The 26,674-nt window shown below is 40.2% G+C and overlaps 1 protein-coding gene across 2 annotated transcripts in view; it reads right to left on the bottom strand.

The window, feature by feature from the left end:
• Positions 1 to 26,674, bottom strand: part of me1 (malic enzyme 1, NADP(+)-dependent, cytosolic) — a 69,971-nt gene that overhangs the window by 20,440 nt on the left and 22,857 nt on the right. For both annotated transcript variants that reach the window (XM_086114524.1, XM_086114526.1), the window contains exons 2-5: positions 24,519 to 24,652; positions 21,744 to 21,893; positions 8,143 to 8,218; positions 5,577 to 5,738 (exon numbers count right to left, since the gene is read on the bottom strand). In XM_086114524.1, coding sequence (XP_085970650.1) covers positions 5,577 to 5,738; positions 8,143 to 8,218; positions 21,744 to 21,893; positions 24,519 to 24,652 — 522 coding nt within the window. The remainder of the gene's footprint in view (positions 1 to 5,576; positions 5,739 to 8,142; positions 8,219 to 21,743; positions 21,894 to 24,518; positions 24,653 to 26,674) is intronic.

Below are 26,674 nucleotides of genomic sequence, written 5' to 3'. Positions count from 1 at the left end.
GTAGGACTAGATAAGTTTTTTACTTCTTCCTACTCCCTTGAACATAATAACTGTGTTGAATGAAGATTGATTTCTTTCTTTTTACTTTTTTTATCTACCTTATTTTCTGTCAAATTATTACTGTATATATGTTTTATGTTCAATAAACAAACAAACAAACAAACACATTTCAAACATCGGCATGCGATACTAGCCTGCAGCCTAAAAAGTGTCAGGGCCCAAATGAAACCAGCCTCCTTAGGAACTCTGCCACTCTTAAGACATATAGCTGGCCCATTTAGCCAATTAAATCTCATTTGGGCTGTCATCTCTTGAGAAAAAAATCTAAATTGAAAATTCAACCACAGCCCAGCAGAGTGTATTTTCATCTCTTTGAGAAGTTTTGTAAAAGAGTAGCAAATTATTATGAGTACACGTGACAGTTCAGCCCCACTCAGACATATTTCCAACCCATTCTGGTCTAATGTCATCAAAGTATGCATATCTAAGAACAAAATGTACAGGTATGAAATCTTTAAATTGCTTATTGGTACAGTATGGATGGTAACGTTAAGTGAAGGAAAAAAATAAATCACCATGAGGGAAGGATGGTGGATTCATCGCGAGCACATCTACATCACAGTCGAGAGTTTAGGTTCTAGTTTTGAATCTCAGCTCAGGCCTTCCTGTGTTAGCACGAGCTCCCCGACCTTGTGTTAGTTTCCGTCCTCCGACGTTCCAATGTGTGTTAGTCATTTGATTAGCATGGAATGTGAGTAAAAATGGTTGTTCGTCTATATTTGATTTGCGCTCGACTGGTGATCTGTCCAGGATGGACCATGCCAAGGTCGTCTGGGATTGGACGAATGAATCACCATGACTACTATTTGTGTGTTGACGAAGAAAAGTCTGGTAAACTGGCAGTTGAGGAAAAAAACAAACAAACTTAGCTTTCCTTTCTGCTGCTGCTTTACAAATACAACACAAGTGATCAAAACATAACATGACATGTACAATTCCAGCCAAAAGTAATGGAAGTAAGGGTAATGTCCTATTTTATTTAGGATTGCAACACATTTAAAGAAGCTGTAACTGAAGTATAAAACTTAAGTACAAAGTTGTAGTAAATCGGGAGAGGGATAAAGTGAAACATTTTGGACTGGCCAAGACAACCACCAGATTTAAAACCATCTGATTATACATATTATTTGCAAAAGAGTGCGGCATCGCTTCAGTACAAAAAAGGAAATGGTGGTTTTTACATATCTAAACTTGAAAACGAGTCAATTTGGACCCAAACACAATACCAGGGTTAAGCCGAGAAATTACAGTTTCCACTCGTACGGTTATGGCAACAAACATTTCTGTTATAAACATTATTTGCATGTGCATCATTTTCCTGTATATATTGGAAATGTTAGTTCCTGAAACACATTAGAAATTTGGGACATTGGAGCTGACCTGCAGCAGCAAAGTCATCTGAAGTGCACAACAACTTCTGACAGGCCCGGTTTATCTGGCATCAGGCGCAGAACCCTACCTAAGGTTGCCACGCCTTTGGCCGACACGACATGGATAGAGTACATAGACAGATGTGTAAATATATACATGCATGCTAACTATTTTCGTCTGAGTTTGTTCAAAGCTACAGACACAAGCTAGACTGCCCACAGTTTGGGTAAGGGACCGTTGGTGGGCGTTCTGTTTGCTGGCTGGCCGGTACTTGCATGTACCAGCACAAGAGAGATGTGCTTTACCAGCTGGCAATCATCAGTGGCGATGCAACGTCTCTAAAGGGGGTTGCCTGGGAGTAGGTGGTTGACGTTTTTTGGGAAGCAAGGCGTGCCTGGTTAAATTGGATTACGTGACTTCGTGGTATAAATTATTTTTAATCTTATCCAATTTTGAACAACACACTGTCAGGATCCTTCTCATGCTTGTAAACTTACTAATCAGCTCAACAGTTGATTAGCTTTGCCTTGATGTTATTTGTAAAAGATAGAAAACAGTAAGTGTTTACTACCGACTATTGGTGCTTGATCGTAACATTTTTATTGCATACTAAATGCTTCTGCTTCACAAAATCACCAGTTCCAATAAAGTTGGAATGTTGTTTAAAACAGAATAAAAACAGAATACAATAAAGTGCAAATACTCTTCCAATTCATATTAAATTGAATACACCACAAAGACAAAATATTTTTTGTTCAAATTGAGAAACCTTATTTTCTTTTGTTTTTCAAATATTTACTCATTTTGAATTTGATGCCTGCAACATGTTCCAAAAAGCTGGAACATGAATCACCTTTCCTTTTAACGACATTCGGTCAGTGTTTTGGAATTGTTGAAGCGTTTTGGGTGGAATTTGTTCTTTTTCTTGCTTGATGTACAACTTATGTTTGACTCAGCATGACTTTGATTTGTTATTGGTTTTGCTGTTCAGTGTTTTCTACCGTCTTTGTTACCGATTTGCTTTATTGTTTGTTGTATATGTTAGTGGCTCCATGCACAGCACTTTGTATGCAGCGATGGCTGTTTGAAAGTGCTCTATAAATACAGTTGAGTTGAGTTGAGTTATGTGCTAAACAGTCCAGGGTCTCTGTTGTCATATTTTAGGCTTCATAATGCGGCACACATTTTCAATGGGAGACGGGTCTGGGCCGTAGGCAGGCCAGTCTAGTACCTGCACTCTTTTACTACGAAGCCACGCTGTTGAAACAAATGCGGAATGTGGCTTGGCATTTTCTTGCCGAAATAAGCACGGACATCCCTGAAAATTACATTGTTTGAATGGAAGTCTATGCTGCTCCAAAACCTGAATGTATCTTTCAGAATTAATGGTACCCTCACAGATGTTACATATGCCGTGTGCACTATAGATGCCCCCATACCATCTCAAATGCTGGTTTTTGAACTTTGCACTTATAAGACTCCAGATGATCCTTTTTCTCTTTGGGCCGGAGGACACGACGTTCATAACGTTCCAAAAACTGCTTGAAAGGCGAGCATGTCGGATCACATCACACTTTTCCACTTAACGTCAGATGAGCTCAGGCCTAGAGAAGCCAGCGGCGTTTCTGGGTGTTGTTGATATAAGGCTTTTACGTTGCATGGTAGAGTTTTAACTTGCATCTCGAGATGTAGCAACAAACTCTGTAAACTGACAATGGTTTTCGGAAGTGTTCCTGAGCCCACGTGGCAATATCATTTTGACCCACCTTTTGGTTGACGGGGATGCTGGGATCTGCCACATATACATATTCATTCATTGGTGACAGATATCTGTAACACATCTCCGGTTTGGCAGTGCAGAGGACTGACCAGCGAACTAAAATTCAGGCCGCTGACTAGGCTCAACAGCAATCCCTACAAATTCTTTGCATTGATGATATTAAGGACCATCGTTAATGAAATCCCTAAATTCATTGCAATTGCACGTTGAGAAATGTTATTGTTCATGCAGTTGTTCACGAGATGGTAAACCTCACCCCATCCTTGCAAGTGAACAACTGAGCCTTTCGTAGATGCTCCTTTTATAGCAGGGATGTACAAACTCAGTCCTCAAGCGCCACTGTCCTACATGTTCTAGTTTTGCCCCTCCTGCAATACATGTGATTCAAATGATCAGGATCGTTTTCAGGCTTCTTCACAGCTTGCTGATGAGGTGATCATTTGAATCGTGTGCTCTGTTTCAAGACGGAAAACAGCCAGGACAGCGGCCCTCTAAGATCGGAGGTGGACATGCCTGTTTTTAAGTGAATCATGACACTCACCTGTTTCCAATTAACCCCCTCACTGGGTAAAATGTTCCAAACTAGTTTTGAATTTTTTTTTTTTATGTCCCTCAACTTTCCCAGTCTCCTGTTGCCCCGTCGCAGCTTTATTTTGGAATTTGTTGCAGGCATCAAACTCAACATGATAGTGTATTTACAAAAAAAACAAAAACAAACAATGTTCATCAATTTGAAAATGAAATATCTTATCTCTGTAGTGTATTCAATTGAACTTACAGTAGCTTTACACTCCCTACCAAACTTCACACAGCATATTTTGTGGAGTACATTTTACTCTAAAAATAGATTTGTTCCCAGTCTCAGAGTAAAATATTCAGTGAAAGAGGATAAAATTTGGAATGATATTTTTTCTTAAAAAAGCTAGTAGTTTTTTCACTCTAAAATTTTAAGTAACTTTTACAATGAGTTTTTTTGCGTAAAATTTACTCACATAAGTATTAGTTTTAAAAAAAATGTTGAGGAACAAACCCACAACCTTGACGTTGGGAGACGGCCACACAACCACCTGAGCCATGCCGCTCCTACTGAGAGTTAGTAAATCGCTGATCTCTTCAAGACCAAAAATTCTTTAGGTCTTGGAGGTACAAGTATTCCATCTGTCAGCAGCAATTTATTAGCTCGCTGTAGAAGTGGCATGACCCAGGTGGGTTTGTGGCTGTCTCTTAACCTGAAGGTTGTGTGTTGGTTCCTCACCCCTTGAGTAACTTTTTTTTTACTATGCAAGTAAAATGTATTCAGAACATCTCCTTGTGAAATTTACTTTGAATTTCTGAGTGAAAAAAACTTTTTTTTAGTAAATACCAATGCAATCTTTTTTCAGTGTAAAATCTATTTTTACTTTCAAATTTCATTCTGTTTAGACTGGGACCAAATATAGTCTTGTAAAGGTAAAATGCAAGCTACGAAATTTACTGCGTATTATGATGCCAGACTGTAGCAATTGTTTCACTCTTCTATAGAACCAATTTGACTAGAGCAGGGGTTGGCAACCCGCGGCTCCAGAGCCTCATGCGACTCTTTAGCGCTGCCCTAGTGGCTCCCCGAAGCTTTTTCAAAAATGTTTGAAAATAGAAAAAGATGGGGGAAGGGATTCTATTTTTTGTTTTGATATGGTTTATGTAGGAGGAAAAACTTGACACAAACATTCTTAACGTTATCTAACGCTGTAAAAATGTGTCGAATAAAATCTAAATTTCAAAATTTTTGTCAACAAAGATTTGCGTCATAGCCTGCGACACATGTTTCTATTAGTAGGGCGGAATGCCAGGCAGGTGGCTGGTGCAAAAAAACAAAAACAAAAAAACCCGGCCTTTCATGTACAATTCACCGAGGGTACTGGCAAAGAATGGAAATCTGGAGGGCCGATAGAAGCATTTTAAAATGGTACACGTGAGCTACGTAGTTAACATGCTGCAAAAGTGTGTCGCATGCCTCCGCGTCTGGTCTTGACGAAGGTAGGTCGCCATGCGTGTCTAAGTGCGTGCGTATGCACGCGTGTACAGTAATGGGGTGATCGCGGGAGGTTGGTTGATCGAAAAGTAGATCTTTGGTCAAAAAAGGTTGGGCACCCTTGCTCTACAGGATGCAGTGCAGGGAAAAATATAGTATTTGTAGCCAACTTAGTCATTTTGATAGTAGGCTAATATGGATACATACAGCATGTGTTGCCTTCATTGCAAGGCTTGAGAAGGCTTTTCTTTTTTGCGGCTCCAGGCATTTGTTTTTTTGTCGAATATGGCTCCATCATTATGGGTTGCCGACCCCTGGCTGAGAGGTACTGTATATTCAGTCTTTTGTCCTTACCTCATTGTCTGTACCCACGTCAAGCAGGACGGGCAGGCACTGCTGTGGGGGAACGCCCCCACAGGCTGTGTAGAGGGCCAGCTTGCCCACTGGAATTCCCATCCCATTGCAGCCAAGGTCTCCCAGGCCCAAGATCCTCTCACCGTCAGTCACACACACAGCCTGTCAACAATCAACATAATGCTAGTGACATTGACATTATATTGAGATATGGATATCCACAGTTTCTATCCAAGTTCCTATCTAATCAATCGCAATTTTATTGCAACAATAGATTAATTTAATAACTACATTTGAAAAATGTGTAGTGTTCAGGAAGTATCTTTTATGTGTCCAGCCAAGTTATTTCACTTGTTAGTGTGAGATGCCTTTGTATGATTTAACTTCGAGTGGAACTTCTTGCTTTGGTATTTCAAAATAAAACATCTCATCTGTCCAACAGCCATGAAGTAGCCTCATCAAAGCAGCAGCATTAATTGGTAATAATACCATATAGTATATACCGGTACATATAATCATCATTTGTATGTTGTATGTCTTGTTGATTATTGTTTTACAAAACTGAATTCTGTCAATGAGTTAATGTACATGGTTTTCATTTTGTAACTTGCTTTTACTCTACAGGATATCGCTATTTGGTTGCCCAATATAAAACAATTTGGTATTCAGAGGCTTGGCGTGTGATGTATGGTGCTGGCCGCTGAAGAAAGTACAATGATGCCCAAAGTGAAAGTGTAATTTTTCTTGCTCCAAGTTGCTCAAAAAATATGGTCTGGAGCTTATAATAATAATATAATAATTGTAATAATAATACATTTTATTTATAAGCGCCTTTCAAGACACCCAAGGACACTTTACAATAACAAAAAACACAAAACAATACGGGTTGAGCAGCGGCAGCCTAGCTTCCACTCAAATGGTCATGTGCTTACCCCCAGATGCATGGCAGAGGCTCTTAATTTCGTACCAAGGGCATGTCTCGCGCAAAGTGAAGTCTAACTGTGTGCATGGGTGGTGTTTTCTTTTAGAAAAAGGCATTTGTGGGCATTATGGGCGTGAACACAGCCAACTTGCTTGCACGCCAGTGGAAGTGGCTCCACTCATTTTGATGAGCAAAAAAATATTGTTTGATAAAAGTACAGTAGGGCTTAAAATGTTTGGATAAAAGTCGTGTTTATAGGTGTGTTTTATTACAGGTGCCATGTGTATTAAGAAATCATGTTTTTTTTTGTATAGATATTTTTTAAAAACTCTTGATGATCATGAAAAGAGACTTGAAATAAATAAGAGATCGACAATAATACAATACCCACTGCCTTGTTTTTAGAAGCGGTTATAAAGAGGAAACAAAATCAGTCTCCTTTCAACAGTAAGGTTGTACGTATAATCTTTATTATTTTTAGAAACTGTGCGTGCAAATATCAAGTTATCTGGATGATTAATTATTGTATTATTGATGAATCATTTGTACTAATTGGGAAGACTTCAAATAGAATACTGACGCTTGAGCTGCTGGAGCAGAAGCATTGGTATCTGAGTGGTCATTTATACATCCTTCATTCAGGCCGCAATCCATACGTAATTCATAACTGCCCTGAGGCCCGATGACAAAAAAAAAAAAGCATATGACAATCATTCCTACTAGGGTTTTTGAAGAGCAAACTAGAGGACAATAGCGTTATGTGGTTAGAGAGACATGGAGGGACGACAAAGTCAGACATATACACAAAGTAAGACAACACTCATTTTACTGGCTCTCTGCACTTCACATGAATGTGACAACTGAATCACTGTTCTGAAGAAAAGAAAAACTCAATTTAATGGTCTAACATGACTCATTCTTGTCCCCCCTCGACTGAAATCTTACAGGTGGGTTCCGTATGAGTGATGGAACGTATGTGGTGAAGCAAATACCCTTTTGTTGACAGCTGTGAACAGGTGGCTCAGGTTATTGCTATATTTTACATACCAGGAATAGCCGCTGATTTCATCATTATGCCTCAAATGAGATTATGAGTGACGTGCAAATGTGTCACAAAAAAAACCAGATTGAGGCACACAGGTAAAAAGTCAAACATTTGCAGTACCGTATATTAGCCAGCAACGTATCGACTATGCTGATGTTGGAATATTGCATGTTGCTTTTAACAATGCACTAGACAAGAATTGCGTGGCGTTTTAGTTGAATGACAAGTAAATATGGCCTAGGTAATTGTGGCCTTCTCTGGTTGACTGTTCGTAAAAGTAAAAGCCTAATTATTTAGATTTTGTGGGGGGGGAAAAAGAGACCAAGAATTAAATTACCGTAATTCATCTTTCAATGATCTTTTTTTAGGGTTCTTCAATGAGTACATTTATTGGTGTACTGTAGACATTCAATGTACATCTTGTTTATGCTGTTTCATTTTTTTAATCATCATGCTATTCAATCAGAGAGAACAAAGAAAGCTTAGGTGAACACTCAAAATATATTTGTTCATTAGCTCAGTTTGGTGTACGGAACAATTGAAATCAAAGATGAGCAAATCACCTCACAGTAAATGGCAGAGTTTTAATAATACATTACCCTAATGTCTTTCTCCGGCCAGTTCCGTAGTAGTGATGCAATGTGGCCACGGTCATGGACAGTGATGAATAGACCTCTGGAATGTAGAACGAATAAGGTATCAAAACAATTGTTTGAGATATTTGATTGGATTTTTCACGAGCAAAACAAAACCCTGCTGCCCCCTTTAGTTACAACCATTCCAACAAGCTAGTGTCCATGAACATGATTTTGGGATCAACAATAAAACAACTACAGGGTACTTTGAACGTGCTTATAAATGATTTGAAAGAAAAACAGTGGTAACACTTAGTTTATAGGTTAAGATGTTATTGTTATTGCCTTTGCGCCTTGACCTCCCTAAACAGGATTATATGAAATACTGAAGGCATTTTAGTGATGGACTTTATTGTTGAGCCTAGACCCATTTGAAGGGGTTTACTTTGGACCCCTCCGGCAACCACAGTATTCATTCATTCATTCATATCACCCCCGTCCGTCCATACACCCCATCCTATCCTACCAGCTGGCATCAATGTCCTCTGCTCCGAGACAATCCCAGGATAAAGAGATCATCTCTGCATGTGGGGTCCAGCTATATTGTGTTTTCTTCCCAAGAAACCCATCTGTTCATGGTATAGGACGTCTCAGCCATATGGCAACAATTGTAAAAATGTCACTATTTGTAATATTCTTTTATGGTCAATGCCAGACAAAGTGAACAGTAGGAAATGTCAAATCCAACAAGTGAAAAAAATTGTCATTGGACTTTACGAGGAAAATAACGTGACTATATGTGTCCTATAATAGTGAATTGACAGCTTCAGAGTGAGGAAATATAAACTGACAGTATATTTTCCCACCTACTGTGGCGACTATTAAATCAGTCAAAAGGCAAATCTCAGCACACCACTCTAGTTTCGTTGAGTTTAAATTGCCTTGGTATATAGTGTATACCGCATATACATATTGCACATTGGTACCTTTGATTATAGAACGTTCGGTATGGCATCAGCTCAATAAGCATATCCAATATCCCAACATTCATTTCACCTGGAGGTGTATCAATTTGTCACAACCACTACATTTCATCAGTGATGGTATATCTGAAAACCTGGACAGACTCTTTATTCTTTATACACAAAACAATATCATTGGGTTTAAATTCTGGACTATAGACAGGTGAAAATTACACTTCCTGCTGCCTAAATAACTTGTGCACAATTCAAAATCCAATCCAATGATTCTTGGAGTCATCATCCTGGAATCTGCCCATGCCATCAGGGAAGAAATGAAGTGCTTGCTGTTTTGTTATGTTTTTTGTAAATTCATACAGGCTTGCAGTTTGCAGTTAAAAAAAAAAATCACACATTTAGTAACAATTGTATGTTTGGCTTTTTGTGATTTAAATGATAGATGGAAATACTGCATAAATCCCGCATTATATGCATCTATCCATCCATCCATTTTCCGATCCGCTTTATCCTCACAAGGGTCGCGGGGGGTGCTGGAGCCTATCCGAGCTGTCTTCGGGCAGTAGGTGGCGGACACAAATTATGTATATTGCATTTTACACAATTATCATAAACTGCACATGTATTGTAATACAATTATAGATACACAAGTTCAGACAGAAAACGTTTGTGGCAAACAGGAGGACATGATTCTCTGCCAGAGTAGAGCGAGGATTTTGAGGAGCTCAAGCAGCAATGAGACGGAAAGGTCGGCCCCGCAATATGATGGCTGCAAAACAACTGCATGAGATGATTAAAGCGGACAAGCAGAGGCAGGACTGCCCTAATCTCTGTCAGACAACGTTAACAAAAAAGTTTCAGGTGACGTATCCCTCATCCATTTCTCATTTTCTGTCCCTCTGCACTTTGATATGCTGTTGAACTCAAGGACATTTGACCCTGACAAAGCAGAGCAACAGGGGAAGCTGTTTTAATAGCTTTTAAAAACCCACAGAGAATGTAACTCTTGGCAGAAATTTCAAGAACAGCAAAGAGGTAAAGTTGAATAGATGACGCTAGCTCTTTCTCTAGCTTTTAAATCCATCATCACTTTGTTAAATACATGCACTGCTATTCTCTTCAGGATGATTTTTTTTTATTTGCTCTAAGAAAGTCTGATAGATTTAACGGGAATGCGTGTGTGCCATAAAAACCATTTGTCCTACACCCCCATCAAGAAAAGTGTGAGAAAGAGGATGAGATTACACTCACGCTGTATGCGTTGCTGTGAAATGAAGTCATTCTTGCCTATCTGCACTTCATAAAGCGATCATCGCAAAGAATTAGAAAGAACTTTGAGGGTTTAGGGTGAAAGGCAAATTCTGTAATTTGCCATTAAATCACTTAAAAGCCTCACATAGTGCAAAACATCATTCTGTATCTTTGAAGACAGAAAGTATGGAGAAAACAAAACAAAAAAGGATTGCTTGACTTCAAACAGTCACTTTGCACGAGGCTGTTTCTTCTTTGCTTTGTTTGTATTTCACAGTCAGGGTGGAAATTTTACCATCATCAAACTGTTTTAAGCAACAGTTTGTCATGAAAGTGCACAATTAACTACAATTGTGTTAATAATAAAACTTAAAAGGCATTCCTTAGCTCTGAGTGTGACTTTCAGTAAGAAAATCAACCACTGAAACTGAAATGAAGTTCAAGTACTGCTCTTGTATTCATAGTGTAGACCAGGGGTACCCAAGTCTGGTCCTTGAGAACCCCTATGCGGCCTGTTTTAGATGTCTCCCTCCTCCACCAAACCTGATTCAAATGAGCAGGATCGTGATCAGGATTCTTTCTGCAACGCTTGCTGATGACTTGATCATTTGAATCCGGTTTGCTGGAGGAGGAAGACGTCTTAAAGCAGGCTGGATAGTGGTCCTCGAGGACCGGACTTGGGCCCCCATGATGTCGACTGGAGAAGTATCACATTTTATAAAGGCTTTTGTGCTATATTATTGCACACCACAGGATTCCAAGTTCATCTTGTAATCCAGTCTGGAAAAAAAAGTACGCGTGAGCTTGGGGCAATCAATTGTATTGCAATCAATGTAATGTTTGATGGACAGAATGTATGCGTCGGACTGCTGCTGCTGGTGAAATAGCCGTGCTGCGTAGCAGTTGCCTCATTTTCTAGATGAAAGGAGGACCACATAACAATGAGCTACCATGTCTGGTCTTCCTGTAAGAGTGTGGCGAGAACATTGAGCCTAAAAAAACAACAACCCGATGACATGAAACAGCACTGCCGCTGACCTGCAGCCCAACGCAAAACCCACGGCAGAGACTGTGGAAAAGCTGGGTACACACTGTGACCCCAAAAACTTTGAGCCCCATCCAGAAGATGGCCTCCAGTCTTTGACCCCTGTCCAGACTAAACACAACCAGTCACCATTCTTTAGCTTCAACACCTTAAGATATCCTTTATTTATCCCACACTGTGGAAATTTACAGCCTACAGCAGCAAGAATGTGGGTAGAAAGAAGAAAGAAGAAAAAACAAACAAACACCGTAAATAAATTACCTTCATCTTCAGTGTGCTGGACACTCTCCCTTAGTGAGCCGCACAAGGTTGAGCTGATATCATGAAGAGCTTGTTTGGGACAACAGTGTGAGAGGTCAAGATCACACACTTGAAATTTCTGGTCTTCTTTGAACCACGACAAAGGTTCGATCTTTGTAAACATGTTTCATAAGCTTCATATTTTCAAATAATGATGTTGGGTGGCAATTTGGCAACCCGAACTTCTACTTCCAAATCTCCAAAATTAAATAAATTCACCAAATATCCCCTAAGTGAAATGGGATTTCTAAAGCACGGTCTGTTGGTTACAAAAACAACACAGTAAAGCATAATGGTGGCAAGAGCACACTGCTTTTCTTCTGTTGGAACGAACAGCTGTTTAGTTAAGGTGGAGGGAATTATGAACAGATCCAAATACCCCACAAAAAATTGGCTTCAAAACCTAGGGATCTGTTCCAAAAGTAAGAGGAATTTCACCTTTCAGCACAACAGTGACCCAACGCATATATCCAAATAACACATTCAGAGCACTGAAGGAGAAAGCCCTGCCAGAGCCCAGCTCTGAATCCACTTAAAACTCTGTGGGGATGACCTGAAGAGTGCTGTGCACAAGGGATGCCCTCACAATTTGACACTTTTGTAATGGGCATATGGCTGATTTGCGGTTTGACTACAAAAAAAAAAAGAATAAATATACAATGTAATGTCTGCGATTGGCTGGCAACTGATTCAGGGTGTACCCTGTCTCCTGCCCGAAGACAATTGGGATAGGCCCCAGCACCTTGTGAGGGTAAGCGGATTCGAAAATGGATGATGGATGGACAAAATAATGGAATGTCAATCGTTAAGGATGAGGCATCTTAGAAATAAATATTTTTATCAATCGCAAATTATTGTGGTAAGATTAAAAACCACCACCAAGCCAAATAATTGCATACAGTTTTCTTTTTACAGTGCAGAATAAGAATTTAAAAATGGAACTGTATGGTCATCAAAGACCACAGTGTGTCAAACTGGATATGATTCGGTATTTGCGTATGTGCCACTAGCGTTGCTTACCCTGGAGAACCCACGGGGTCTAATTTGGCCCCTATAAATTCTGCTACTCAAATGCTACCTTTAAATCCCAAAGGGTCAAATTTGGCCCTAATCCTAAATTAGGATTAAAGCATTAAATATTGGAAAATACATGTGTTTTGGTGTTCTGTGAACATATAGCAGTCATTTGATGTATAATTCATCATTTTCCAAAGAAGAAAAGGGTTCTTGGGTTCTCCAGGGTTAAAATGATCTAAGTTCATCAATTATCTCAGCGAGATCGAGGTTTTCCTTGAATGACAACATGTCCATGACAAAAGCATTATACCTCAATCCCCCTGTGGAAGACACATTCAAATACATTGTTCAGACAACTTCAAGATATATTGTTGATGAAGCTAATTGTTGCAGCTCGGGATTGGTGAGTTCTGATACCAGGTACTGGTATCGAGCCGATAATGGCCTACATTTATGGTATTGGGTACTTTTGGTGACTGCCAATAACAGCCACCATTACTTACGGCAAATTTGACATTAAGTAAGTCCTCCTCTGCCATAGTTGCCAGTATACTGCGGCGGTTTGACACATTGGCAAATCATCATCTGCATCAGAAACGAAGGTCTTTGTTCAAAATAGTTTCTATATACAGTATATTGTGTAGAGTGGTCAAAACTATTTACAAATTAAGAAAATTGTGTCCTGTTACCGTTGAAAACACTTTTTCATTTTTTTACTGCCGGTCCTAAAATAACGGTGATGAACTGTAATTTAGCAAAGACTGAAACATGGTTAAAATAACGATGGCGGACTGGGCCGGCCTGAAATCATTGACAAACTGATGATGACAGACTGGCGAGCTGGCCGATGACAAATGATGGACGGACTCTCAACATTTTGTGATGAGCCCAGCAGTGTATATTAACATAAAAGCTATTAACATTTATGCAAGCCTGTGATCCTTTCTTGTGATTCCTGACCTGCAATGAGGCAGGCCTCATATTCAAAATATTTTTGGAGTACCACTCCAAAATGAACACATGAGACTTGTCTGCCAGACCAGCTGCTGGGATGCTGGAATTAGTATTACAGTTGGAAGGTTAAAACGGTGGCCACAGAGAAAACAGCATTTCATTTCCAGTAACACATTGCACAGGTATTTTTATTTTATTTTCATCTAAACACATACAAGTGACCACAAATAACATTGTTGGAATGCAATAAGAAACCGCATTTTATTTTGTGCCATAACCTGTAACTAATTGTTTTGACTGCCTCTTTGGACTGAAATTTTATATGATTCCTGTTGTTAGGTTCCGAATATATAGACTCAGCAACTTTGGCCACACAAACCACCACACTGAGAGAGTCCTTCCCTAGAGTCATTAAAAACTGGTCAGAACTCAGACTTCACCTCACATTTCTTTTCACAAGTTATGAAACAGTGAACCACAATTTATTGTGTGTCAAGTGTAAATCCCTCAAAGAGTCAAGGTTCATTTTAATGAAGGCTTGGACCTCTTGGCTTCTCATTTTAATCCATGTTTCATCTACAGTACCTGTTTGTACCAATGACTCGGAGTTATCCCCTTAAAGGAGTTCAGAGTCCTCTTTGTAAAGGTTAGCCACAATGAGGAATAGCAGGAAACTCACCACATTTTTTCTCTGTAAAATGTTCTCATGAGTAGCTTTGAGACCTTGAAAAGTGCACAAGAAAAATTAAAGTATGTGAAGGTTTCCTTGAGAATGTTGCGCAATTTGTCAAAATCGGTATCATTTTAATAAGATTGATACCAGCAATCAAGGAGCGTTTTCTATTGATCTCAGGGTCAAACATTTTCAACCAACAAAACTTTTATGGATATGTCTCAGGCAATACCTTGAAGGCCCTCAGCACAGCAATTAAACTTCTCCATAATCCATGCTTACATCAAGTGGCACAGAAAACACACAAATGAAATCGTGATGCTTTGGACTTGTACAGAGGGCTAGTTTAACACAGTGATATTGGTAAAGGGATGCTGGATATAAAGGTGCCAGATAAGAGAGATAGAGGCAGACTAAAAAGGAGACTGCATACAATGCAGAGGACAGGGAGAGGTGAAAGAGGATGATTCACTGTGGCAACGCCTGAATAGTTTTAAGCCGAAAGGAACCCACCACTCAGCATGACCATGCATTTGAACAAGACGGGTTATGGAAAAGAAAAAAAAAATGCTCCAGGACTGTGGGAGAGAGAACAAAACTCCATTTAATGAATATGCAAATCGAAGTGTATAACATCCATCTTTTGTAATTACGTCTGCCTGATTTCCATGACAACATGAAGTCTAGAACAGACGAAGCACACAATTAAACAGATTTCATTATCGGATGTGGTATATGACCACGAGCTGCAAAGAGGAGACGCAGCAAAGTACTTGAGCGATGATCTTTTTTATTTATTTATTTATTTTTAACAAGTAGCATTCTCCAATGGTTTTCCATGGAAAACATTTATGCAGTATATGCTGAAGAAAGTTAACTGTTATGTAAAACAAAATGTTTCCATGTAATGTGAGAGGAAGTCATTTTGCCCTGACCCACCATTTACCTTGGAAATACATCAGGGAAACCAGACTGTCGTCTGCATGCGAGACTCGACAAAGTAAGTTTCGTGATGTTCAAGTCTAAAAACCTTTGGAATAAATGACTGAGACTCCTTGCAGACAACGCTTTGGCACGTTTAGGATACAGTGTGCCACTAAGTACCGAAACAAATGACCAAACAATGAAGAGCTCCAGTCGTGGCTGGGGGGAGTTCCTGGCAGAGCCAGTTCATAATGCCACAACAATTATGTGGTTCCTAAGCCCATGACATTTCCTCAACACGATCATTTCTTCACACAAAAGCAGCATTTTTGCAGAATTCCAAATAGAAGAAGCAACTTGACCGAGTACTTTTTAACTTCTGCCCAACACTGTCCTTTCATCACTTTGACATGAAATGTGACCGTGAGGAATTTTCTTTCCGGACAACTTTCCTTTCCTTTCACATCCTCCTCCCAGTGTTCAATCCTCCAAAGACAATGCAACTCTTTTCTTCCACCTCCTACCCTTCCCACACTTTTGAGGTTTTTGAACACCAGCACACAACACGCTGCTTGAATCAGTCTCCTCTTGAGAACCAGTTAAAGCCTCAAACTAATTCCACCGCAGTCTTCAACCCGGCTGTATATCGTCCTGGTTATGAAGAGGAGAAACTCAAGGGGGGTTTGGGTCGTAATGAACAGTTTACTCAGGCTTATCAGTCTTTCATCACATCTACAAGAACACTTTGGCAAAAATGTAAAAAAAAAAAAGAAAAAGGGAAATTGAAACCTGAGTGTGAGGTTGTGGAATTTCAAAGATGGACATTAACCATGAACGGCCGCGTGAAATTGAACACTTCAGGAGTCCAGACGAGGGGTGTGAATTTCCAGTTCATATTCTCAGCCAGCCTTACACAACTCCTCAGCAGGCAAGAAACAGCAGGAAAAGGATCAATCCAGGACAGGAAGGCACTGCTAAAGAAATCGCAGCCACTGATGAATCCAGATGGTTATTAGATGAGTTTCAGCTTGATGAGGCCAGGTTTTGCCTTCATTTATGTGTTTTTTTTTGGAACCACCAATAAAAACGTCTTCGCCCTGCCAATAACTTTTAGAATGGGGTTCAAAACTGTCAGCTAAATCAAAGGCCACTGAAATATTCACATCGACACTGTTTGTATTTACAAAGGATGCATTGTGTTGACAGCTATGCTGGAGTGAACCACATCATACGGGAATAATGAGGTGATGGGAAGGGGGCATGAAAAGCCAGGACCAAACACTCTGCGGATACCTAGAATTATTTTTACAGAAAACTTGAATTTCAGGTGGTCGTGGCCAGCAAGATATGTTTAAACAGATGGAAAAATGCTTGAAAGGCTATTTCATTCTTTTTAGGTGTGATGGAGATATGTTCTTTAAAGGTATGACAAGTATCAACAAGGGCTAGACAGAAACTCCAATTCCAATGAAGTTGGGACATTGTGTGAAACGTCTATAAAAACAGAAATCAATGATTTGCAAACTAAACCCAGAGGCCAATGAATGATTGTGGAGTGGAGTGGATATCTGATAAACAACAACAAATAAAGTTTCATTTGTTTGAACATCTTGACCTTGTAGTGTATTCTAGTGAATATACTGTGGGTCGAAAAGGAATTGCTAATCATTTTGTTTTTATTGCTGTTTTACCCAACATCACAACTTCATTGGAATTATTTTTGTACATTGCAAGGGACAGAAAATACAAGTTCGTTAAAAATGCAGAATCAACTTTCACCCTCTAGATTGCAATGCCTGAATTTTTTTCAAAGTCTCATGGTTGCCAAACATCTCAGAGGAAAAGCAAGAGAATGGAAGGAACACCACTGAAACACCCAAAACCAATACTGTACTGCAAGGATAAGCGGTTCTGATAATGGATGGATGGATGGTATGAGATTTCATGTGCCATGTTAATGGACTCATATAAGATTGAAAGACCAAATTTAGGCAAAAGGTGCTCGAACAAAAGTATTAATTTTGAGATTGTAAATTCAGTATGTAAGCATTGAGAACTCCCAACGGATTTAAAATAGATCACATTATTACATCAAATGAAGTCAGTCTTACTTCCAAAACTTCATCCACTACCAGACTTCCAACAATGATCCAACCCATGATCATCCATCTCCATTTCAGAAGACGAAGTGGCGCATGTCATTAACTCATGGAGCACCTTGAACATACTAACTTACTTTCGAGGGGTTTCGCAGTTTATTGAGTATTCCTTAGAATGACTTCACAAGACAAATGCTGGCATGGGCTTCACTCCAATTTTCTGACAGGAAAACAATCAGTAATAACCGCCGAAGATGGTCAGCTGTGAACCTACTGTATATACAGTACACAACATGCCTTTTTAGAAAGAAAAAAAAGTGATGAAGAAAGATTAGCGTGCCCCACTAAACACCGTGTAAAGTCCGCTAATCTTGTGATATGTGAATGTGTGTCTTTGTCCCTCCGCCCTCTGCTCCATCAAACGATGAGCGAAACCACCGTGTTTTCACACTTAATAGCCCTTGACCTTTGGCCTCTGTACAGAGCTGATGTTGGAGGGTTTAGACTCCATGAAGCACATTAACTGGTAAAGTCAAGCATGACAAGAAACGGCTGCAGTTTCCACACAGAAAGCCTTTTTACTCGAGTTCCAGTGATTGGAGACCTAATCTGACCTGTGATTAAGATTAAGATATCCTATTTGTCCCGCAATGGGGAAATTTACAGTCAGAGTTCAGAAAGGGAACCACTAGGTAGGGAGAGGGAAAAAATGATGATGGTCCATCTAGAACAGGGTTGTCAAAGATACGGCCAGCGGGCCGGAACCGGCCCCCAAGGAGGTTCGATCAGGCCTGCAGAATCATTTAAAAGTGAAAAAAATGCATAAAAGGCACAGAATGAATATTTTTAATAAGGTGCAATTCATGGAGTATCCGCTAGGGGACACACTGTTTTGATCAGAGTCGAAGACAACAGCAGTCTCAGTCTGTCACTGAGACAGACCCAACACAGCAGACGCTATCAAGGACATGTGAATAGTTTATTCTTTACACATTTAATAGCACTCTCCTTTAGTTTGTAAGGTGTAGGCAGGGATTACATTTAGATTTTATATGCACATGTGTAAATGGTTTAAAAATTCCTTTCTTTATAAATCTTGTTTAATCTTAAATTACTATATTTTTCAATACCTTAATACTTGTTAAAGTTTTGTGCCTTTGTACAATCAGTGGGATGAGTTGCAATGCATATACTGTATGTGATTGATAAAAGTAAATTACATATTTGTTTAAGGAAATCTAAGGTGCTTCATGAAATGTTTTGTAAAAGATATGTTTATTACATTTCAACATTTTCCTAATGTTCTTGTGCTTCCGAAGACCAAAACAAAGGAAAGACATATTATTTTGTTTTTTTACAGCAGAGTATGGTATCATTTTAATGGTCCGGCCCACTTGACATCTACCGACGCCGTATGTGGCCCACAATGTGAAATGAGTTTGACACCCCTGAACTAGAAAACATGCATGCAAACACACCTATATAACTTAACACTGCAAAGGAAACCGTCAAAGGCGGACATTTGTTTTCCTGACGAATGACGGGAAACCTTGAAGAACTGACAGACTAAGCACTGACGGAAGTGGGTTTTGGTCCGACACTGGACTCGTCACGAACCGGATCAGTACCGACGGACCTTCTCATTCCATCACTGACATGAGAGCCTTTTCGCTGCCAACAGAAACACGCCCCCGCTGTCCCGCGTATGTTTGTTCACAGGGGTGAATATACACCAGATTTGCTGCGAGCGGACTGCATTGCCAGAAACTTTTGGAGCTCCGTACATCACCTGACTTATCCCTGCGTACATTTGTTTACAGTGGCGGGATAGTAGTCGCAGCATCCTATGAAATTACAATGGAGAGTTCATCCGTCAACATTCCGTCCGAGTGAATTCACATCTCAATAGAGCAGGATGGTTATTCTACCGTACTATCAGTATTTAGGGAATAAAATCACAAAGTTCAACTTAAACTAAATGAATACCATTCAGAGATGGGGACAAGAAAGACAGTGCAGTCCCAGACCCAACCTTGAGGAAGGAAGCTAGACCAGCACAGTTGCTAGAAGTTGAAATGAGTTTTCTCTTACACAGTGACACTTGATAACCCCTATGAACCCACGTAACAGAAAGCAGTAACTGAGAAAGAGATGGGATCTGTGCTGTCATTCTCTTCAAGGTGAACTCTGAACTGATTTCAGCAGTTTGCTGCAGTTTGCTTTAATCTGCCCCTTCCAACAAAATGTTTGCTAAAAAATCTGACCGCAACTTCCAAATATGGGTCCTATCATGACTAACTGTAGTCTTAGTAGATCTGCTTGCATGCTCCCATGTTGGCTTTTAGGCATACTAATTAAATGGCCACAGGGGAATATTTTTAACAGAAAGACATTTTACATTGAACAAAGAATGGATGGATGGAAGTAGCAAATGTCTCTTCCGGGTGACTTTTCACAGGGTGTAGGGACAGAAGTTGACTACGAATAGCAAATCTCTGCAAATTATTGACACCATCCTAAAGCTGTTTATTTTTACATTAATAGTGCATTGTCATTCCAAATGCTTACAAAAATACTTGTTACGCTGAAGCACTCTCTTTAGAGTGGTGACACAGCACCACGAGTAGGGATTACCTGCTGCTATTTTGCCTATCTACTGTAAAGTGACCTGAATGAAGTGAACTGAACGGACCCAGCTAGTGGCAAACGTGAAAATTTTCACCGCAAGCTTGATGACTTCATCCATTTGTACATATCAAGTTGTGAATATGGGTAAGTACTGTTGAAAAACTCAATATGTGTACTGTATATACTGCATTTATATGTCTTGGTGGGCGCCTGTCTCCATCTCTCCTGAACACGGAAATTGATTTTTTGTCTGTGTGAAAGCATCTGTGCATTTGATGGGTTCCGATGTGCGACCCTTCCACATCATGCAATGGGCTGAGACTCACTAATTCTCGAAATATTATGGCAGAATCTCAAATGGGTGTGCGCACTGTGCAGTGAAGTCTTGCACAGTACAGTTGATCCCGCCCTGCGCATGTCGTAACGGAAAAGCAACATAGGCCGGTGCGGTTTGGTGTCTGGCCGTTACCTCGAACGTGAAAGTGAAGCACTTTTGGAAATCGTAAAAGCTCACCATGAGCTTTCTTCCAACCTGCTGGAGTGTAGCTTTCTTCTACGTCTGAGCCTCACAAACCCCAGCTGGTAACAATTGGAACTTTCCGTATCCTTACACAAAATTGTTATCCTCACACAAGCAGCTCTGGCACTTCTGATGATTATCCGGCATACCTCTTAAGCACTGAGCCTGAGTGGATGAGGTAGTTATCTGCCAATCTAACCAACGTGGTGGTCGAGGCGGGCTACATGCAAAGCAAAAGGCTATAGGAGCAATAGTGCTTGATAGACATCAAAGTGCTAGTGCCAAAGTTCCAATATGAAATGAGCTATGCTATATTTTTAAGATTTTCCGTCCATTCATTCAATTTCTAACCCGCTTATCCTCACAAGGGTCGCCGGTGTGCTGCTGTCTTCGAGCAGTAGGCAGGGGACACTCTGAACTGGTTGCCAGCCAATCGCATTGGCACACGTACAGTAGACAAACAACCTTTCACTCTCATAATCACACCTAAGGACAATTTCGAGTGTTCCCTTAACCTACTGTACCAATAAATCATTCAGCCACACAGCAAATATGACCAGCTGTAGGGGTGCAGTTAAAGGGGTCAAGAGAGGGACATCAGCAGGGGCATTGCTAGCACACATACATGCAAACGCATGCTCAGGACCTACTTTGCGGCATGATAAACTGTTGCAGATTAGATTCCCATCAACCATATACAGTACAGGTGTATATAATCCCACCATTGATTCTTTATATTTTTAATGTATGAGTGATACACAACTCAACAGTAGAATTTCTTAACACAACATACCAACTGTGATACAGTAAATATTTAATTACAAAATAAAGACTTGTACTTTTTAGATATTGTTCCTCAAGTAGGGTGCCACAAGCAACTTCATCGGTGGGCACAGCCCCAGATGGCCCACCCGTGGAGACGGGTCTGGTCTATTGCACCGTCTTTTTTTCTTTTCTTGTCACTCGTATTAGAGATGTGGGTTGACATTGGTGTGAATATCAATGAAAATATGTTCACAATTGCCTTGTTGAAATAGAGATTGCATTTAAAATAAATGAATGCATACAAACACTCACTTTAGTTTCTTGACACAGCAGTTTGAGAAAAAAAAAGCAACTACCGAACTCCTTCTCACCAAGTTTCGATGCCCCTTGAGTAATTTGGTTGCATTGCGGTTTTAAGTCATTTTCCACATTCAATGGGAAAGTCGTTGCTGTGCGTGTATGCGTGTGTCACCTTGGTCTTCTAAATATCAGGCCGTATTGCTGGCAAGCGAGGCCAACGGTGGGTGTGTAAATGATGGGCATGAATCTCTCAATGTCTGACAAAATCACACGGTAGAAGAGCTTCTCGCTGCGGTCTTGGAGTCCCATCAAGAACACGTATCTGGGAATGACAAGGATGAACACAGTGGAAACCATCACATGTTAATATTGAACCTCGAGAGGACCAATACCTGATGGACAAAAGGAGGATCCAACTATTGAAGTGTTGACGTAACAGGCACAATCGGCGGAGCAGCGAGGATTTGTTTGGGACAGAATATTTAAAAGAAGAAAACGAGTGGGAAAGTAAGAAAAACTAAATCGTGAGGTGGGAAAAACAAACCGAGTGAAATGAATCAGTGCTGTACAATAGCGACTTGTACCTTGGGAAAAAGCTGCACAAGCTCTTTATTGTTCGAGTTCTTTGACTGGGAAGTAAAAGTTGCAAATGACCCAAATGAGGTCAAACATGCCAAAAACTGTTATTTCTAATCAGAACCGTTTCCATAAGTTCTCAAGCACAAGGTGGCTCTTGTGTGGATGAAAGGATCCCACACCCTCTCTGCTTTATGTTCTGCTGCAGCAACAGCTGCACAATTGCCTCATGATGATGGCTGATCTTGGGAAACTTTTTCATTTTGGAAAACCATATTAGTTTTTGCCATGCATATTATATAAATCACGTGGGTTTTTTTTTTCCATGTTCGACCATATGTCGTTTATTTTTATTTATCAATTACTGAATGTTGTCCACGAATTAGAACAAACAAACAAAAAAACATTCTTACACAGTTGTAAAGGAAATCGGCTGAAATCCTGTGTGAATCCTGTATTACACTATGCGGAAGGTGCATGGGCTCCCAAACACAAGGTCCAAGAAACTGAACTTCACTGTCATTCATACAGGATCATCAGTCCACTAGGAAATGAAAGACATGAAAAAAAATAAAAAAAGGCCACACTAGCCGCATACACAAGAACCCCCGTCGCTTATCCTGATCTGTCAAGGTTGAGCTGAAGCCTCTCCCAGGTGAATTTGGCGTGAGGTGGGACACACTGTAGACAGACCAACTATTCTATACTGCTCCACACTCCTACTGTGAAGCAGCAATTGAAATCTCACTGTAAAGCTACAAAATAAAACAAGAAATAACCAAACATATTTGAGTTTTTTTTTTAATGGTAGATTTTTAAGTGTGACTGACTGAGAGCACAACTCAATAGATTTTTTTTTCAGTATTTGGCCTCTGAATATGTTCATGGAAAAGTAGGAGAAAGCAGTGTTTGCATCATGTGTGGATTTGTAACAAATACTGAAGATGAAACGTTTGCATGAATTCCACTCTGACAGTTCAAGCTGAGGTCTCATTGTGAAATATCGAAACATATTAGCTTATGGGCCACATGTTAAAATGGCCCAAATCCAATCTTGAAAATGCAGAATACATTTGGCTTTAATTGCTCCTACAGCCAAGAAAAGTCACATTTGAGTAAAAATCGGACTTTGTTTGAAGTCTTGCACTGTGGCATAATAAAACATAATGAATTTTAACTACATTAAGCAGTAACCTCTCTCGTTTTATCCTGGAACCTCACAGGCAGACAAAAAGTATATTACTTTACTTTTTAGCATGAGTGACCAAGTCTCTGGCCCGCACATTTATTTTTAGTTTGTTATTGATTTCTCAGTCCGATGAGAAGCAGAATGACCTTTTTGTTCTGCAGGATCTCGATTGGCAGAGTCTCCGATTATGACTCCCGCTTGACGACTGTCGCCATTTGAGTCCTATGCCAACATTTTGGATGGAGAGACATGAATTTATGGCTGCAGTGCTGTTGTGATGACTTGTCATCAAAACTCAAGATGTTGCCCAGCGATTTAATGTCAATCAGTGAGTATTGATGGAATTGATGAAATAGATGGAAGCGTTGCCAAGCAGACTGAAACAGGATTAACCCTTTCAGGGATAGCGGCTACTACAGTGGACAGTGTATCATGTTATCAGGTTATAGGGTGCAGGGAAGGATTAAGGAATGGCAGCAAAATCACATCCATTAATCCGTGGGAGCAAATTTTAAGGATGGAACGCTGGAATGATGGAGTCCACAGACAGATTGCAAGTGACACTGATAGAGCATGGGAATCAAAATAAAAATCGAATAAGCCATTCAAGATGTTGATGCTATGATGTTGTTATGGTGCGAATGGAAGAGCACAGTAAAAATCTATTTAAGTCCGTCTCACAAGAAAATCACTCATCCGTGGCGTTGAAAATGACTGATGATGGAATGGTTGACGAAGGCACAGGGGCCTGGCAAAGAAGGCAAATTCGCAAGTAGATAATATCAAGCGCTTGGCTCTCAATTCAAAAACAGCAAACTAGGCTGGAGTTCAACTTTGTGCCTGGTATGGGAACAACCAACTCCTACGTATGTATGTACACACTGCTTAGGAATGAAGCATCAAAATAGAACTGACATTGAATGTTATGGTTGAAGGGTTTAGAAAAACACTTGTGGGAGGAAAAGGGAGTGTAAAGATTTTTTTTTTTTTTTTTTAGGAGTGGGGACTGAGTGCTTTTAATGAAATATGTGATGTTAAATAGGAAACTACCCAGATATAAATTACATGCAGAGTCTGTACAATCCTCTGGGAAATCTATCAAAATTGCAGAAACAAGATAAGAAAGCAGAACACGCGTGAGGCTACCCACTGGGGAGTATTCAGGCTGTGTTTGTGTCTCACCTATCCAGGTCATCTTTCTTCATTTCATAGTTCTTAAGGACTCTTAGCAGCTGGACGTCTTGAGTAATGAAGCAAGGAGGGAAAAGGCCGTGGATTCCCAGCTGCAGACGTTCCTCCAGGGAGAATGCCATGCCCTTTAAATACGAAGATAAAAGATCATTAAAATAACCACCGTCTTAACATGGGAAGGGTCACGTCGATTGACAACGGCTTATTTTCATTCAGTGCCGTACCAAAGGATTGCATATTGTGCTACTGTGAATGAGACTATACAGTGTGACACTAAGGGCTCCATATTCGTGTCCAGTGGAAGTCTAGCACAAAGCGCAATCTAAATGTGGACATGCAAAAAAAAAAAAAAAACATGGACTGTCTTCAGCATTTTTAGCCACGACATTCGTCAAAGAAGAAGAATCTGTGCTTGGTGGTTGTGCCTTCTCGGCAGCACACGCGTACCAGCACTGATTTTTTGATTGGGAGGAATGTCGGCGCCATTTGACTGTCATTGCTGGACATCCCCGGTGCGCTTGTGTCTTGCGCCTGAAATAGGCAGCATCTGAATCTGAATTTTCACAGCCCCGCTTGTTCAGCGAAAAGGTCGGTGCTGATGGACAGTCTGCAGCTGGATGGATGCATGAATTGAGGAGCCGACGATGAGAAGAAAGGAGCGTCAGCGCAGAGCGCCGATGCGTATGTGGATCTGGGAGTCGCGACTTGGAATTGAAGCGGATTTACATGGGACAGGAGACGAGAGCCAATCTCTCTTTTTCGTTAATGGATGCTACAGCTTCTTGTTGCTTTCAAGCTTAGCTTGTAGCAGACGTGTGCACATTGCGGCATGTCTTTGATCCACTGGTGAAAAGGACACTTTGATTCGCTCCTCTTTCATCCATAACTGCTTCAGACAACAAAGTGTATGCAGGAAAATGGTTAAGATTGCACAATTGTCTGTGTATCATGTGTTGTCTTGTATTATTTTGTCATTTTTTGTTAACTTTTCTTTTGATGGCGGCGCGGACACCCGCAGCGGCTCCTCTTATTTTATGTTGTCATTGAGAGGGAAGAAATGTCATCTGTGCTGGCACATTTGACAATAAAGTTGTATTCAATTCAATTCAATTCGTATTCAATGTCACAACATTGTACACAGTAATCACAGTTGCTCTGCTTGGTAGCTCACATTGAATTCAACTGAAGTGAAATGCATTGAAATGCAGCATGCATGCACAAATCAAGTATCAAGTATCAAGTACAACTTTATTGTCAAATGTCCTTTATGTGTAACATAGAGCACAGATGAAATTCTTCAAATGTTGTTATACCAAACAGCAAGCAGGTTTTACATACTCTTATTTAAGCTCAAACGTGTGTACTTAAATGAGGAAACAAAAAGATGAAGATGATTCCTGAACGAATGGAGATTTGTGATGTCTTGAGGCCCTTGAAATTTAAACTGAACTTTAAAATTAAAATTTGCTGTAAAAGGTTGAAGATATCATCGTTTGCGACTCCTGCCTGTCATACATGAATTATCTTCATCTACTCAGAATTCCTCTCGAATGCACAGCACCTTGATTAATTGAGAAGGCTAATGGTTATTTTCTTTTACGTGTCACTTCTGTAATTGACTGATGAGCTATCAAAAATGTATCCACTCTACAGCCCCTCATTTGATTACATTTTAAATCTTGAAACAGAAACAGCAGCGTCATTTCTTTATTGGTGTGTGGGCAGCCCAATATGTTTTCTTTTCAAACACTGATAAACCAAGTGACATACACACGGAGAAGACAACCAAGAACTGAGAGTACCGGTAACAAAAAGGCACGTGCATGTGTACGTGAGTACTGTGCCACCCAGGACCTAAGGACACCCAGGAAATAAACACTGAGTGGCTATGTTGGCCACAACTTCTGACTCAGCACTCCCTGATGGGCACAAATGAGGACGAGACTCGAGTCATGGTGGTTGGGATTGCATTGGGTGATGATTTCACGTCATACCTCCCAAGAACACAAAGGTCTTCCCTCAGAAATCACAAGATGCAAAAAAGCCCAGTCAGCCTACTAAACCACAGAATGCCAAGACCACCAAAACCTATCCACGTAATCCTTCAACCAACAATACCAATGCACCCCGAGGCCAAACAAATGGTG

This window comes from Hippocampus guttulatus, chromosome 6, assembly GCF_054856545.1.
Source record: "Hippocampus guttulatus isolate MCC_2025c chromosome 6, RoL_Hgut_1.0, whole genome shotgun sequence".
Classification (NCBI taxonomy): domain Eukaryota; kingdom Metazoa; phylum Chordata; class Actinopteri; order Syngnathiformes; family Syngnathidae; genus Hippocampus; species Hippocampus guttulatus.
Note: the sequence above shows the minus strand (reverse complement) of the source record. Positions and strands in the feature narration are given on the sequence as shown.